Genomic DNA, 15047 nt, shown 5'->3' with positions numbered 1-15047 from the left:
TTGAAGTTACAACCGGCCCTTTGAGTGCAACCATAATTCTAATGTGGCCCGCGATGAAATTGAGTTTGACACCCCAACCATGTCATGAAGAATCCAAGCACTTACTCACCTAGCTGGAAGCAGCGGAGCTTGGCAACAGGACCACACCCAGAGGGTGAGGAGTGGCGATATTGACCCGGTAGAACTTGGAGAATGTGCTAGAAGACGGTCTCCAGGGGAACCCTTCTTAGGGCAGCCCATGATGTTGAGATGCTTCTTGTAGAGTGGCATCTGACCCCTGATGGTGGGGGGCGGCCACTGGCCCCATAGGCATATGTGATGGTATCAACCACCCAGTGGGACAGCCGCTGCTTCGAGAGCGCACGACCCTTCCTAGTGCTGCCATGGCAAACGAAGAGCTGCTCTGACTGCCGTATACAGGCCGTAGCATCCATATACGCCCTCAGGGCACGCACAGGGCACAGCAACTCAGGCGTGTCACTCTCCTGTGAAATGTTAAAGTGTGCCAGCTGGGTAGACCGATTGGAGTGGGCTAGTGGAAGCACCTTGGGCAGGAACGCCACATTCGACACCTTACGGAGAGGGCATGAAGCTCTCCGACTCGCTTCCCTGAGGTTATGGCAAGCAGAAATACTGCCTTCAGGGACAGCCACTTAAGCCCGACCTGGTCAATCTGTCCCCGGAAATTTCCCCGTTTTATATGCTTATATTGATTTTCAGTTTTCTCATTGCAGTTAGAGGGGACAAACCAGGGGACTTTACTTCCTCTTGACACTGTCGGTTATTTAAACCCAAAAATCTAAATAGGCGATACTTGTTATTGTGCTTCTGTCCAGTGTCCGAATTACCCATTTGCTTTCGGGGGAGCCCTATTTTTCAGTGCACACCCTGCTACTAAATATGTCACACGCACTTGACTGACTTGACTGGCGCAGCAGCGCGGATGCGATCAATTGCTATACAAACACTCTGCTGCTACTACAAACGGTATTACTGCCAAAGCACAATAACATTTCAGCCTGGCTCTTATGGTGCTCATAAATCTTATCCCGCAGGTTATTCTGTTGATCACTGCTGGCTCCCTGAATCCATTCTTGTGAAAGGTGCACTCCGGTGGATCTGTGAGCGGCAGGGAGATCAATATACTTTTGTTTTGCCTCTTTGCAAATCTCACATCCACATTTTTTTTGAAAAGCCATGAATAACTTTCATTCCACTCACTCCATATTGTCTGTGTCCTGTTAAAAGGCAGGGAATGGGCATTGTCAGGTTCGCTAGCGCAGGTGCATGGCGCCGGCGGCCGTTGTTGAAGCCTCTTCAGGCTCCGCATCGGCAGGACTCTCCCTCGGTGTGGAGCTGTCAAACTCGACCCTAACGCCGCTTACAGATGGCCAACTAAAAGTTGTTCCGTTCACGTTGTCATTTTTAGACTCCTTCGCTTCTTTGCTTGTGAATCCAAAAGCTGTGACGCTTGGATGTTTTCGTTTTGCCATATTTTTTATTACAAAGCCAGAGTTAAAAAAATATCAATATGAAAATGTCAAATACCGCGCCGGCATCACCACCGTAACCATAGCAACGTAAGTAGCGTAAAGAATGCAGCGCCGCCACGTACAGATGGCAACACCCAGACATATTCACGAAATCTGCGACCTGATTCAGGTCTCCTGGCAGAAAGACTGCCTGCGGGCGAGGCGGGAGAGCGCCAAAGGAAAGAGGCTCTGTGAAACGCGGAGCATCTCTGCGGACCTGGTGGGCCCCCTGGTGGTTGATTTGGGCAACGGCGGACATGTTGTCCGAACGAACGAGCACATGCCTGCCCGCCAGTTGGGGTAAAAAGTGCATGAGTGCGAGCAACACCGCCCGAAGCTCTAGCACATTGATATGTTGTGCACCTTCCTGGGCAGACCACCCTGAACAGTCCTGCCCTGCCACACCGCAACCCCACCCCGAGAGACACGCATCCACAGTGACAGTCTCCCGGCGGGATGGGATGGCGCCCATGGGCACACCCATCAGAAGATAGGCCCTGTCCCTCCAGCGGGACAGAGAGTGGAGGCACCGCTGAGACACCCTGACTCTCTTGTGCCTGTGCCGCTTGGCGTCCAAGTGAAAGTTGTTCAGCCACATCTGCATGGGGCACAGTGACAGCAGGCCCAAGGGCACAACGGCTGAGGCAACTGTCAGTCTGCCTAAGAGCCGGAGGAACTGGATGTAAGGCACCCTCTTGCCCAGTCTGAAGATGAGAAGATGATGGGAAATGTCGTCCACACGACGAGGTGTCAGGTAGGCCCTCATGGCGACCGAATCTAGGACCATCCCCAGGTAAGTGACATGTTGGGAAGTGTCCAGGCAACTCTTCCCGGTGTTCACTGTTAGGCCCAACCGGGCTACGTGGGATGAGAGGCACGGCGTGTCCTGGGCCACTTGGGCCCGGGACGGCGCACAAACCAGCCAGTCGTCCAGATACGGCAGGACCTTCACGCCCTGTGCCTGCAGAGGAGCGAGCGCTGCCGCAACGACCCTGGTGAACACCCTTGGAGAGAGGGAGAGACCAAAGGGAAGCACTGATAATGATAATGTCGGCCCTGAAAGGCGAACCTCAAGAACTTCCGGTGATGGGATGCAATTGGCACGTGGAAGTAGGCGTCCCTCAAGTCCACGGTTGTGAACCACTCCCCCTGTGCGACAACATGAAGGGTGTCTGCTGTGGTTAGCATATGGAAGGGCAGTACCTTCAGGAATCTGTTGATTTCTCTGAGGTCCAGAACTGGACGGAATCCGCTAACTTTCTTGCTCACAAGAAAGTACGCCGAGTAGAACCCCCCGCCCTGAAGCAGAGGGTCCACTGGCTCGATTGCGCCCTTGGCCAAGAGGACGGACAACTCTTGGGCCAGAGTTAAGGCCTTCGCCGGGTCATTGACAACTGTCATTCTGACCCCCGAAGGAGGGGTGGAAACCGAAGGGCAGGCGGCACACTAGCAGCCCCTATACCGGGCCCTGGCTGAAGGGCCAAGAGGAGCGACTTCATCGTGTCCATGTCGGTAGCTAGCTGATCCACTTTAGAGGACAGCCCGTTTCTAGTCCTCCTATTAGAGGTTGCACCCATTGCCATCGCTCCCTCAAGTCGCCGGGGACGGCCGAACTGATCTGGAGGAGGATGTGACAAAGAGAGGTGTCTGTTGGCTGCCGCCAGACGTTCCACCTCAGTGATTCTAGCCAGTGCCCAGGGCATGCAGCTACAGTTCATGCAGCTACAGTTCATGCAGGCACCTACAGTGAGAGCCTCCCTTAGATGCTTGAGGCCGAGGCAAGAGGGGCAGCGGTCATGGCCGTCCTCGGGCTCAAGAGAAGCCATACAAGCGCTTAGTGGCGGCTGGTGTAAAATATTTTTGGTGGGGCTGTTGATATAGTGAGTAAAAAAATTTTTTTGGGGAGAAATGACCCCTTAAATTAGGACTTCTGGTGATGTAATGGCGCATTTCCAGTGCAGCGCGGAGCTCGCTTTAATGCTGCGTCCAGACCGGACGCGATGCGAATATTCGCTTCGCTCTAAATACTCCTATCGCATCGCTCTAGTCGCTCGAGTTTCACCGCGGCTGCCAGCTGTGTTTACTCGTATCATTCAAACAAGACGCGCTCGGGAGCTACAACTACAACAAAAGGAACATATTTGACCGTGATTAAATTGTAATACACGTTTCTAAATGATGCCGACGTAACAACATACTGATATCGGTTAGTAAAAACCATGAATTAATGCTTTGACAAGTCTGCAGACAGACGGCAGGCAAAAAACCTTTTAGAATGCTTGTTTTCTGAATGGAGATTGGGTCGACCAGGCTAAGCTAACGTTGTATATGCTCACTCCACACTCATAACAACGGCCTACAGACATAAATAAACCAGCGACTGTATTCACCATGACACAGACAGTGCCGAGCCGTGTGGGGCCCGTTTTTGGTTGCGTTTCCACTTGGCCTAGTACCGGCTAGCGGGTCCTAATTCACAGTTTTTCTGGCCCTATACAATCGTGGTTCTAGGGCCAGGAACAACCAGGCTGAGTCGGGCTGAGTATGCTAAACCAGAGAGAGAATCGCTGGCAAGGGGGCTACAACTACAACAAGATGAACATATTTTACCGTGATTTAATTGTAATACACGTTTCAAAATGATGCCGAATTAACAACATACTGATACCGGTTAGTAAAAACCATGAATTAATGCTTCGACAAGTCTGCAGACAGACGGCAGGCGAACAACCCTTTTAAAATGCGTGTTTTCTAAATGGAGCTTGGCTAAGCTAACGTTATATATGCTCCGACCGTCCACACTCACAACAACGGCCCATACAGACATAAATAAACCAGCGACTGTATTCTCCATGACACAGACAGTCTGTGGTTTGTACTTGTTTAACTTTTGTCTAGTTTCTGAACAGATCGTATCTGTCCCCAGCTGTTTGAAGAGCAAGCATGGGAAACAAAAGACAGCATTTACCCGTTTGCATCCAGCTAGCCATGCCTTTCTGGTGTACCAGCTACGTGAGAAGCCTCGTTGATACGTTTTGTCTTTTTCACGAGCTTGCTGCGATATATACAAATCAGGTTGGTCCGGTCCAAGGTCTTTAAGCAACAGTTTATCTCCCAAACTTCTCCTTTCGAAAGGATTGGAGATTAGCTCTTGAACGGAATTGGGCGGGGACCGAGGTCCGGCGACTCCACCTGCACACGAAGCCATTCTCATCAAGTTGGTCACTCACATCACGAGTCTAAAAAACAACTCACGTCAACGCAAAGCAACGTGGGCCCTCGAGCCTCGAGCGACCAAAATATGTGACGGCGCTGATTAGCTGAAATTATGTTTCGGCGGCACAGTTTACTATTGAAACGTGCTGGTTGCTGCTGTTTGGCTCGGGGGCTCCTTGCACGGCACCCGGTAATGATAAACTAATGCCACGGGCAAGGCCAGGCAGGAAACATGTGACTTATCAGTAACTTTAGACATCGTAACACAATTTTAAACGAGATTTTATTGTAGATTATACATTTTACTGATACCAATTGTATGATATTTACCTCGTTCATTAAAAATAAAAATATAAAATATATATATATATATTTTTGTATGTGGGAAGAGGTGGGGCGGCGCCCCTATGGGCCGGCCGCCACTGCAGGCGCTACATGAATGAGCCATTCTGTAGGTAGCCAGATGCAGTGTAGCCGGGAGCGGGTGCGGGAACACAGCCTTCAACAGCTACCTGCTTAACGGAAAGAGTAGAGCCGTGCTGCTACTCGCCAAACAGAAAGAGGGATGTAATTACACCCACGTTAGCAGCAGAGGGAGCGGGAGCGAGAGCACTGCCTTCACCTCGCTGGATTAATAAATAAGGTAGTTTAGCGTTTACCAGGAGCTTCTGTTGGGTAGCGCTTTCACATATTGTACATAATAGGCTAATGGTCGGGACATTACTTAGCGGTTGACCAATTACAACAGAGCTTGACAGCTAATCAGTCAGAGCAGACTGGGCTCTGGTTTCAGACAGAGGGTGAAAAGTGGTGCTGCAGAAAAATGAAGACCTTTTTGAACATTAAAGCATTACATATGTCCCAGTAGAGGCACACAATACAAATGTGAATCTGAAAATTAGCACATGTCCTCTTTAAATATGATATGGTTTCATACTTCCAGATCTTCACCCGAACCAATTACTACAGTATTCTATCTCCTGAGAAGAAAAACAAGCATTTCACGTGACATGTAGCAAAGCTTTAATCGACTTATTTGACATTCAAATCTTTGTCAAGATCAAAATAAAATGTTAAAAACATAATTCACACAAATATGATACTTAAATTAAAAAGCAATATCCTGCTGCTGTCAATTGCTGTTGAGGAACATTCCGTGCTCCTCTCCTCGAGGCTTGAGAAGCTCTCCGGCGATCTTCGGCCCCTTTTTCTCCTGCAAGAAAACATGACCAGAACATCAGTGTGTTTTCTTTCACACAATACGAGACAATGTGAGAGTCAGAAAGAGGTTTACCTTCAGCATCCCATCACGCTCCCATTTAAACAGGCCGCAGTTACTGGAATGGTGAAACAGAGTTAGTTCTAGTGTTCATTTTGTTTCAGTGAAAGACATGATGTTAAGATTTGTACCTGCAGTGTTGGTTTGGCAGTCTGTCCAGAGAGATGGATCTCTGTCCACAGGAACATTTGAAGAACCGCTTGGTGGCATCGTGCCACCGCAGGTCGTGGTTCTCCTCTACACAACGATCTGCTGGTTTGAAGTAGGTGTACTTACACTGGAAGCAAGGGAAGTAAATAACAGCTTCATTTCCACCATGCTTGCGTTTATGGTTAGTACACCAAGGCAGTAACATTAGATATATACGTGTTTATACATGTTTGAAGCAAATAGGTTGAAAGCCAGTACCTTTCTACAGGTAACTGCGCGACACTTCATCTCTCTGATGCCCTTCATCTTCTCCTCCATCTGCTCCTTCTTCACCAGAGGATCAAAGTAGCTCTCCTGCATCTGGTACTCCGCCTGAGAGGACACATTTAACTTTTTAATGTTTTATATGCAGAAATACAGCTGGATTTGCAGAAAATACCTCAAAAAGAAAATAATCAAAACAGACACAACACTCATCACATATAACACCTACCGCCTGCAGCGCAGCATCATGGCGAGATTTGGCCTTGAGGATCTTTTGAAATTCATCTGACTGGATGTACTGGAGCTGATCTCGCTTCTTTTTCTCAGCCGGTTCCTCTTCCTCATCAGCTGCACAGCAAGAACAAGCACAATTATATACTTTATTGTAAAAACAAAAACTTCATTCCATTTGGCTGAATACAGGATGCTGATTGGTCTAAGTGTTATTTCTATATAGCAGATCGCTGTTTAAGACACAGGTACAGGTCAAATCAATAAAAAATAATGTTGCAGCTCATGGAATACTTTCTCATACCGAGGGGAATCTATCAATCATTATCAAATCAGATAAATAATTTGTAATAAATATATTGTGTCAAATGATTGCTTTACTCAGTACGTAGCCGTATTAGGTGTGTAAGTGTGTGTATGAGTGTGTATTGTAAATGTTTTATTTATTTATTATCATGACTTGCTTTTATCTGTATTCAGTGATGTCATCTATTGTAAATGTACAATGGTATAACAATGTTGTGGTATTTTTATTATTGCTTTTAGGATGTCTATCACCATCTGGCAAAGGGACTATCGATGAAAACTAGCCTTTTGGCTAATTTGTGTACTTTTACATGTTTTTAATATGTTGATTAATGTACACTGTCCCTTGTTTTAAATAAATCAATTCAATTAAAAGCTGGATCATGTGCACAATATGTGTAACAGATATGTACGGTGGCTGTGTACCTTCAGGTGAGGTCTGGTTCTTCTCCAGTCTGGCGTTGATCTCGCTGCTGTTGCTCCTCTTCCTCTTCACAGCATTAGGGTCTTCCTTTTTAAGCCCCGCCCCTTTGACTTTCAGTTTCCTGAGAGCAGCCATCTTGGCGGCTGATAGGCTGAGAGCGCTGGGGGCGGGAGCCAGGGGCGGGCTGCCGTCAAAGAAGAGGATGTCCTCCCCCTCGGAGAAGCCTCGACCAAGGGTCGGGGCCTGGGGAGTGGCGGGGGTCCGGGGGGCCACAGAGGCTGCTTTGGGAGACATCAGTGAGGAGCCTCGGCCCAGGGTCGGGGCGTGGGGAGTGGCAGGGCTCCGGGGGGCCACAGAGGCTGCTTTGGGGGACGTCAGTGAGGAGGAGGAGGAGGAGGAGGGGGCCAATGAGCTCTGCACCTTCTTCTGGATCTGATCGGCCCTCCGCAGGCGGCTCTGCAGAAACTCCCGCTGCTTCGCTTTCTGCTCCTTCAGCAGGGAGGAGGCTGTGATGGACTGAAGCTGAGGTGAAGCTCCGTTTTTGGGGACTGAAGATAGACCACACGGTTAAAAAATTGAGCAATTTATTATTAACATTATTAATATTGACAACTCTTTAAATAAACATCGTTAAGAGATTCAAATTAGCATCTTGTGTTTGTATGATTTAGTGCTCAGATTAAAGATGCTATATCTAAACGATTTGCTCTAGTTTGTCATCTCAGAGAAACATATATGATTTATTATAGTTCTTTATAGTAAATACAAGTGAGTCTGAAATGGTTGTTAAAAATGGAGGGCGACCTTCAATAGCCAATTTATTTTTGGTTAAACATTCAGACAGTACTGTACATTTTGAGGTTTTCATAAGGCACATGTACCTGATTGGTTGCCTTGTACCAAGTGCTTCTTCAGCTGCAGAGCTCCGGGTGTCGGCGTTGACAGCAGGCTCTTAAATTCAGTTGAACATCCTGAAACCTCCCCGGACTGAAGGGCTAAATAAATCAAAGACAGGAAGACATTATAAACAGCCATAAGTTCAGCGTTCTCTGCTCTCGGTCATTGTCAAGATAATAACTAAAGCTTGTGCAAAGATGGCTCATTGGCGGTAAACCTCAAGTCAGAGAGAGAAGTGTGTGGCAGGGATTAAAATAGAGGCTGGTGCAGTGTGGGAGTCTCACCCAGCCTCTTGGCCTGGTGGAGCTGCTTAGCTGAGCCTTTCACAAACAGATTGTCCAGAGTCTTCTGGGTCCCTTTGGTGCCTTTGTTCCCCGATCTGCAAAACAAAGACCAGTTAAAGAATGTAAAAATAACTGTTTTCCTGGCTTTGGAATATTCTTGCCAAGAGCAAAATGAATGTGTTGTAGAAAACAGGGTGGTAATGGCCAAATATACAAAGTATTATCACTCACAAAGAGGCAGCGCAAGCGGAGGAGGACACCCCGCCATAGTAGAAGCCGTCCTGACAGAGCCGCTCCTTCAGGCTCCCCCCCTTCCCCTTCACCTTCATCTTGTTGGGAGCTTTTCCGGAAAATGCCGACTGCAGCTCGGCCCTCTTTGAGCTCATCTGCTTATACTGGGCCTTCACGTGATACTGGCAGTACTGGCACTCAAACTGAAAACAAACCGAGACGAGCGTCAGCCAATACTAACAACACAAAAAGACACCGACACACACACGAGGAGTGGGGGGAAATAATCAATACAGCATAGTATCGCGATACTTTGCGTGGCGATATCGTATCTATACACGGACGCCAAGTATCGATATTTTATTATATAAACTATTCATATTGCATATCCAAATGAAAGTTTTTCTTATTCAATCCACTAGATCAGGGGTGCCCAATACCGGTCGATCGCAAGGGTAGTGTGGGTAGATCGCATGGCATTGAAAAAAAACTAAGAAAAGAAAAAAGAAAAAGATTTTTTGTTTTGTTTTCAAAGTTAGCCTATCATCCATCCTTACTATGGCATTTGCCACTTGATTGACGTACAGGTCAGCCAGTCTGAGTTGTATTGTGCCATACGGGTTCATGCAGTTATGAGGGGGCCTCATTCTTGTGCGGTCATGGCCATGGGTAAAGTCAGTGGGATTGGCAGGAAATTAGTCAAAACAAAGATGTAAATATATATATCACAATATATCGTATCGCAATAATTATCATATCGTAGAATCGCAATACTATCTTTTCGTGGCTTAAGGCGAGACACCCCAGGTGAATAGGGTAATTTTTTTAACTTAAAAGTATCAGCTAGAAATTTCTCCAGTTAATTACTTACAATAAGGCAATTTTATTTTGTATTACAAGTTTTCTGAAATAGCATGTTTAAATATGCAAATCCATTATCTCATAAAATATGCACATATTTTAACACATTTCAGGAATCGAAATCTGAACTTTGGATAAAGCCAGGTTAAAAATTCTTGTTTCATTTTGTAGTCATATTAGTATCTAAGGCTTTTACAGAAGGGATATTGGATATCTCTTTTTATCACTCCATAAATCAGAAAATACTGTCAACAGCCCTAAAATATCAATTTTCACCATGTTTTTAGGTGTACAATGTTGTATAATTCAGGCTATGAATGATATATGAACAAACCCTTCTGTAAAAGCCTTCATAATATTGATAGGAATATAACTGGAAGGTTTGGTGTATCTACGTGCTACTGAAGTTGAAATTTCGAACTCAGAGTAGGAGAAAAAACTCATTTCGAGAAAACGACCTTTAAAGATTGCAGTGAGGCGCTAGCTAAACCCTCCTGTTCTTTGGATGACAGTTTGCGCCTCGACGCACTCCGTGAAGGTATTTCATGTTCGGGGTCATTTGTTTTTTGAATAACCTTGCTTCGTGCAAGTGAAAATTGTTGTCGTCTTCTCTGTGAACATTTTTTTCGCCGTTCTTTTGCCATTTTGAGATTTCAATTTCTAGCGGAAAGCTAACCAGGAAGTGTTTTAGCACACCACGTGACGCATTTGAACGAATCACGTTGTCAGAAATTGACACCAGCCAATGAGATTTCGTTTCTTGGTTTAAGACCCCTTTGTGCTTTCACGATTGGTTGCTGATACAAAGGAAATGACCATATTTGGATCCGATGAGATTGTGCAGGAGAGACGGAGCTTTCCAGCGATATCTCTGTTGACATGGTGCACACAGCGGTCGCGGTACTTTATGTTACGTTAGAATGCTAACTTTTGGTGAATTTAGGAGAAATCTACTGACGCAAATAGACAAACTATAGTAAAATAAACACTTAAATGTGTATTTTGTATGTTTTCCTTCCAAAAGCCTGAAAACATGCTATGGAATCAAAATAGCACAACATCTCAAAATTGGCCAGTACTTGAAAAACGATGTTTTTGCCTGCCGTGTCTCGCCTTAAGTATCGCAATAGTATCGTATCGTGGGGAGCCTGGTGATTCCCACCCCTAACACACACATACCAGGTTGATCATCTGAGAGCAGGGGTCTCCGTTCTTCTTCATGGCCTTGCAGGTGCCGTAGTCCTGAGCTTCCCCCAACAGCAGCAGCTTCTGAGGGTTGTCCACGGTCAGGCTCACCTGCACATGTTCAACACAAGGGTTCACTCTCTGGAGTCAGCTGACAGTTAGGAAGCGTTAAGGCTATGACCAATAGGGCACACTTTGTTATCTACCGTTTGTACATCCTGTCCACTGACACTCACCCCGTGATATCCTTCTTTCTGCTTCATGGGGTTCGGGTTGAGGAGTCCGATGACAGTGCCCGGCTCCGTCTTCCAGTGCTCTTTGTGGACTTCGCCGAAAAGCAGGAGAGACACGAACACTTCCAGGTTATGGAGGTCGTTCAGTTTCCAGATGCTAAAGGTTTTGCCCTGCAGAGAGAAAGCGCACAGTCAAAATGGGACGCGCACGTGCACGCGCACACGCACACACACAGTGTTTCCACAAGTCCACAAGAGCTATGGTGTATAAGGATCACAAACATGGTGTATGAGGATGTTGCAGCATCCTTGCTTCACAGTGACAAGAAATAGAAGAAAATACTTTCCTAAGAACTAATTATTCAGGATTATTGTGCCTGATGGAGCTTCTACAGTGTATAGAAACACACTATTGCTATTTTATTTGTATTTACTTGCACATCTTAGACATTCTCTTGCACAATTGTATCTGTTTGCTTTGACGTACGCTGCTGTTGCTTTGTGGTGTGGCCTTGTTGACCAGCACAGCAAAAGTCACCCAGTCGCTGTCCTCCAGCTTCTCCCGAGCCATTAGCTCCGGCACCTGCGACAGGCGGATCAGACGCCGGTCGGCCATCTTGCGGTCCATCTCGCTGGAGGAAACGCGCGGTCTCCTGAAAACAGAGAGCAGATTTAGCTTTAGATGTTCCACTGCTGACCTTTCCTGTGTCTTCATCACTTCAGTGTCCTCACCTGAGACGCAGTCCTGAGTATTTCTCTACAGCCACATCTTTAGAAGGAGGAAACAGGGAAGAAGCAGCCGCGGCAGGTCTGCTCCGATTGGCCGGACTGAGGCGCTTGCTGCTGCTGCTGCTCTCTGCTGGCTGGAAGGTGCCGCCGAGCTTTATCTCCACCAGAGGGCCTCGCTCTTCTGTAAAGAAAACACACTCATATAAATGTGCATAAAAGTAGCAGTCTTATTTATAAATAAATATATTTCAATTTTTTATTAATCCAACCACTTTATTTCATCAATTCAACTAAATATATATATTTTTATTAATTTATTATAAACCGAGGGGGGAGCCTCGCTCGCTGTGTGTTAGCTATCGAGAAAAACTGTAAAGAGAGCGGGGCCTAGAAGTTATCCTTCTGCGCTGCGTGCATGGCTTCCTTCCGCAGGGGGAGACGCGCTCTGCCGGCGGTCTCGTTCAGTGTCCGAAAATACAATTTAAATATTTTGCACACTTATTCCTCGTGTGCCACTGGTTACGGTCCCGCGTGCCACCATTGGCACGGGTTGCCGACCCCTGCTTTAGAGGATCGAGCAACCTTTTATTAGCTTCAGTTTCTTTTCAGGGGAATCAATGCTTTGATTGGGCGCAGCCATTCTTACCTGGAGATGTGCTGGCTTTGGGATGAGCGACCCTGGGTTTGCGTGTGAAGGAGTCAGCATTTTTTAGCTCATCACAAAAGCCAGAGGACTCCTGGATCTTCTGACCTGCTGCTCTGACGGGAGTGGAGACAGGAGTTGCTGCTGTGAGGAGACAGAAAACAGACATTTGTTAACACTAAAGTCATATGCAGTCGTTAGTATATTTATCAATGAATTCTGTGCAATGTTTGGAAAGCAGGATCTAGCTGGAACATCAATCACCTGCTGGTGTCTTGGTCTTCTTGGCTTGGATCGGTTTGGAGGTTATTGGTTTGGAGGTTATTGGTTTGGAGGTTATTGGTTTGGATGCAGTCTTCACCGGAGTGGAAGAAGGTGTCGAAATCTTCTGACTCGCTTCCAGCTGCTGCTGCAACCGCTGCATCTTCTCCTGCATTTGCCTCAGCTCATCTGAAGAAGCAACACATAGAATAGAATTGGAGGATGAAACCCTCGTCCAACCTCAGAGCACATTAAAACCACTGTGAACATTCATAAACACACCTCCGCCCCTCAAAGACTGCAACCACTACTATTATTACAAATATTTATGGCTATTTTACTTGCATCCTTTGGTTACTATAACCCTTTATGAACACACAGTTAGAAATACACTACATTTATACAGTTTTTCTCAAGGAGGTGAACTGGGACCTCTCCAAGTGGTAAACGCATACACTACATAGCACATCAACTTGAGGAGACTTCAGTGGCACAAACCTTGCAAGTCCTCCTTGGACTTGTTGAGGATGTCATTTGTTTTAGTGTCTTCTCCTTCATTTTCAATGTCATCCACATCTCCAAAGAGCTCCGTCGCCACATCTTGCTTTTCCTCCTCCACGCCATCCTTGTACTCTTCCTCCTCAGCATCGTCTCCGTCGAACAGGCCGTCCAAGTCGTCTGCCTGCTCCGGACCCCCCTGTTCTTCTTCGACCCCCTCGCTCTCAGCCAGCAGCGCCGTCAGAATGTCCAGATCGTCCTCACCTGTACAGAGAAGACATAAACTGAGTGTTTTCATCTGTTCATAGAGCTGGACTTTAATGTGTTTTAAATAATAAAGCTTTATTTATATAGCACTTTTCATACAGCACGTGCAAAGTGAAAAATAAGATCAGATGTTAAGATTCTAATAAAGGTTAAACGATTAAAATATTAAAAAAGACGTAAAAATAAATGTTGCTATTGAAACTGTTAAATAAATAAGATGAAACCCTTTAAGGCCTATACAATAGATATAAAACAATATAAAAGTAGGTAAATAATAAAGATTAAAAGACAATTTAAAAAGGGGGGTCGCCAATAAAAAGCTAATCTAAAGGCCATCATACTTACTGTCCATTTTAGGAAAGTTGGTGATGGGGCTGATTTCAGATGATCTGGTGACAAAAAAGCAGATATATCATTGTCGAGGAGTGATGGAAAAACTTTAACAACCTCCAAAAATAAACTAGATCTGGCCTGCTTTCTCTTCAGAATAACAAGAATTTTAAATATAATACTTTACACTTAAGTGTTAAACAGTCTAAGATTTGACAAATAAATGAAGGCGTTAATTCAGCATCTCTGTCCTACGAACCAAATGTAACTCATCTTGACAGTGTGACAGTTGTTTTTTTAAATCACTTATTGTGCAATATTTTCTAACATCCAATATGTTTAAGACTCTCGTTTAAGTTTTTATGTTTCATTTCCAGTTGCTTGCAACACATTGTAAAAATGAACCAATACTCTTATGCAAGCTGAAATGTGGATACCAAAAGCTGAATCAAAGGTTTTCTACATAGATGGATTTGTCATTCAATCAGATCTCATTACACTGCATTATACTGTAAATGATAACACAATGATATATTGAGTTAATTAAAGGTTCAGTCAGTGTTGGCTATTGTATACCGTGCATACACACGGTATACATATGAACAGTTAAAAAAGTGTACACTGCAGGGCATGTTTTAATGTATATTTGAGTTTCACAGCTTGTATCCCTGGTAAAGTCCAACTGAAACAATCGCCTTTTTTCTCTTTCAAATGAATCAGTCCATGTATGTGAGTGTGCTTAAAGATAATGAAACGTACCTCTGGTTCCGCTGTTGTGTCCTTTTCTAGCTTTATTGCAACGTTTACAGCTACATCCAACCTGTCAATACGTTGCTTTGTCACCAAGGAGCACTACGCGTAGTTTTGCAAAAGTGACAGGTTATTTTAGACACGATTACAAACTAATCTAGTTTTATTGAAAAGCTGCAGCCAACAGCGAGAGGGAGAAGTCGAAACTGGCGCTAAACTAAGGACCCCTCTGTGTTGTCAAAGCTCCGCCAGCTGCCCAGTGATGTGCCTCAATAGAAAAGTGTATATATATATTTTTAACGGTAAACCGATCATGTTTTACAATGATGTACTTTGTTTTTGTTTGTTTAAAAAATTTGAAAATCGTGTTTTAAATGTATTTGTATAATTACACATACAGATTCAGAGTACAACGTCTCAATATACATCTATATTTCTGTTGCTGGCTGCAGTTTTCTGCTGTCTTTTATAGATCA

The 15047-nt window shown here is 45.3% G+C and overlaps 1 protein-coding gene across 1 annotated transcript; it reads right to left on the bottom strand.

The window, feature by feature from the left end:
- Positions 1–5747: 5747 nt before the first annotated feature.
- mcm10 (minichromosome maintenance 10 replication initiation factor) lies at positions 5748–14795 on the bottom strand. The gene is made up of 18 exons (XM_034074931.1): positions 14581–14795; positions 13837–13880; positions 13225–13488; positions 12730–12915; positions 12469–12609; positions 11826–12003; positions 11581–11746; positions 11097–11264; positions 10855–10971; positions 8815–9017; positions 8584–8678; positions 8284–8397; positions 7405–7950; positions 6671–6789; positions 6436–6549; positions 6159–6304; positions 6043–6085; positions 5748–5961 (listed from the first exon to the last, which is right to left on the bottom strand). Exons 2-18 carry the CDS (start codon positions 13841–13843, stop codon positions 5881–5883), a joined length of 2688 nt encoding a protein of 895 aa, XP_033930822.1. The 5' UTR covers positions 13844–13880; positions 14581–14795; the 3' UTR covers positions 5748–5880.
- Between the last annotated feature and the right edge of the window lie 252 nt (positions 14796–15047).

This window comes from Pseudochaenichthys georgianus, chromosome 23 (genome assembly GCF_902827115.2).
Source record: "Pseudochaenichthys georgianus chromosome 23, fPseGeo1.2, whole genome shotgun sequence".
NCBI classification, from domain to species: domain Eukaryota; kingdom Metazoa; phylum Chordata; class Actinopteri; order Perciformes; family Channichthyidae; genus Pseudochaenichthys; species Pseudochaenichthys georgianus.
This window is presented reverse-complemented; position numbering and strand designations above follow the sequence as displayed.

Coding starts and splice junctions, on each gene's coding strand:
- mcm10 (XM_034074931.1), bottom strand. Junction 10,972..11,096: donor AGAAAGAAGGATATCACGGG/GTGAGTGTCAGT, acceptor GAACATGTGCAG/GTGAGCCTGACCGTGGACAA. Junction 8,679..8,814: donor TCCGCTTGCGCTGCCTCTTT/GTGAGTGATAAT, acceptor TTTGTTTTGCAG/ATCGGGGAACAAAGGCACCA.